This window comes from Colletotrichum spaethianum (genome assembly GCF_022836535.1).
Source record: "Colletotrichum spaethianum MAFF 239500 DNA, contig08, whole genome shotgun sequence".
NCBI lineage: Eukaryota > Fungi > Ascomycota > Sordariomycetes > Glomerellales > Glomerellaceae > Colletotrichum > Colletotrichum spaethianum.
This window is the reverse complement of record NW_026054778.1, coordinates 1,221,036-1,223,039: the sequence shown is the minus strand read 5'-3', so window position 1 is coordinate 1,223,039 and position 2,004 is coordinate 1,221,036. Positions and strand designations below refer to the sequence as shown.

Sequence of the window (2,004 nt, the reverse complement as noted above, 5' to 3'; positions counted from 1 at the left end):
AGACCGGAGGACCACCCTCCCAAAAAGCAACTTGTGTGCGCAACGATAAAAAGCGAAAGTTGAGGACCAGCTTGGTGACTGATGTTGTTGCGCGCACGTCTGGGTAACCCGTCGACCCAGGAATTTTGGAAAAGCAAGAAAAAAAAAGTGTTTTGTTGCGTCCGTCCCAGAAATGAAGTGTGTAGAACCAACACACCCTCATCTCAGATATCGAGCCTTGCGGCCAAAAGTCTGCAATGTCCAGCGTCTGAAGTTAGATGTCGAACCACGGAAGGGACGAAAAGTGGAACACTTTCTACTCGGGCGAAGTAGCAGTCTGACGGCGCATCTTCTCTGCCTCGAGGTTCTCGTACAAGAGGAACAGGGCGGACTCGTTGGCCTTGGCCGTTCCCATGATTGTGAACATGCGCTCACCAGTGTCGTCGTGAGGGGCCTGGTAACGTTAGTCATCTGGGACGTGTGTGCATGGCGTCGAAGCTTCTTACCTTGGCAATGGAAATGCGCGCGCCAGAGGTCTTGCGAATCTCCGAGATCTTGCTGCCGGCACGGCCGATGATGCAGCCCACCATGTCGGCGGGAATGCTGATGTTCTGAGTCTGAAGCTCCTCGCCGTTCTCATCGTGGGTCGGAGGGCCACGGGAAGCAGCGTCCGAGTCAGAGCGACGTCCATAGGGACGGCCACCACCGTTGTTGTTGCTGGTGTTGCTGGTGCTGAAATCGGCACCGTTGCCAGTGCGCATGACACGCGGAGAAGAGTACTCGCTGGAGCGACCACCTCCGGAAGAGTATGTCGCGGTCGAGCCACCTCCAACGGTCGTGGTGGTGCCAGGCTGAGTGCGGACAACCGGGTTGTACAGGACGGTTCCAGTGCCCCTTTGCCAGTCATCGACGAGGCACTTGCAGATTTCCCAGACGGCCCCCTTGATGCCCTCGGGAGTACCCTGAACCTCGACAATGCGCTCGGTCGACTGAGGGAGCATCTCCTTCTGGGCGACCATGCGGACACCCGAGACGTCCTGGATGTGCTTGATCTTCAGTCCCTGGCGGCCGATGATGGTCCCCATCTGGTTGTGGGAGATAAGGAGCTTGATGGCTAAAAACAACTGTCAGCTATATCTGTCAGCAAGAGTTCAAGAGGGGAACGTACGGTGAGTGCCGTTGTTCTGGACAACACCGCCCATGCCCATGGCGGGCGCTCCCTCGAGAAGGGCGCGGGCGACAATGGCGTAGGCCTCAGAGATGGCCTGGCAGCCGCCAGTGATGGTAAGGACGCGGTCATGGACGCCCTGGACGACCTTGCTGACGCCGGCCTTGACGCCAGTCTCGTCGCGAAGGTCGGCGACGTTCTTGCCCGCCTTGCCAATGATGACGCCAGCCTCCTTGGAGGAGACGATGGCTCTCAGAGTGAGCTGTGCCTGAGCATACTCCTCGTCGGTGCGGGGCGCGGGCTCGCCATCGGGGCCGAGCCTGACCTCGTCATCCATCTTTAGCTGATCGAGGGATCCAACAATATCGTTGCCGTTGGAAGGGAGGTTCTCCTGAGCAGACATGGTGACTGGTTCGGGTTCGAGACGGGTAGGGTGCCAGGTAGTAGATTGGAACTGGTGAACCTGATTGCCACAGTTAGTAAGCTGCGACGTATAACAAATGCACGTGATGATTGTGTAGTTTTTTTTATCCAGATTTTTCTCTTCTTTTTGGAAGCAATGGATGAGGGAATGTGCAAGTGTAGGATCGCGATTTGTGGAAGTTGTGTGTGTATGCGACCACGGTCCCAGCCCAAAGACGGGTTGACAGAAGTGTCTCGACACCGGGCTTTAGATAAGGATGATGTAGAAACATCCTCCAGCTGCATCGCGTAGAACATTCTGAACCCACCAATACAGGGCAGGCTTGGTGCGCGCTGGGAGGGTGTGTAGATGAGTGTGCAGTGCAGTGCGGTTGTGGTGCGGTGCGCGCATGCCACGAGGTGGGTTTGTGTGGTGCTAGTAATTACCTTGGTAT

At 56.5% G+C, this 2,004-nt stretch overlaps 1 protein-coding gene across 1 annotated transcript; it reads right to left on the bottom strand.

Moving 5' to 3' along the window:
* Nucleotides 1-295: 295 nt before the first annotated feature.
* On the bottom strand, nt 296-1,550 carry ColSpa_04173 (RNA-binding protein rsd1; the record flags this gene model as incomplete). Its single annotated transcript, XM_049270385.1, has 3 exons — nt 296-433; nt 486-1,093; nt 1,148-1,550. 3 exons carry the CDS (start codon nt 1,548-1,550, stop codon nt 296-298), a joined length of 1,149 nt encoding a protein of 382 aa, XP_049126342.1.
* Between the last annotated feature and the right edge of the window lie 454 nt (nt 1,551-2,004).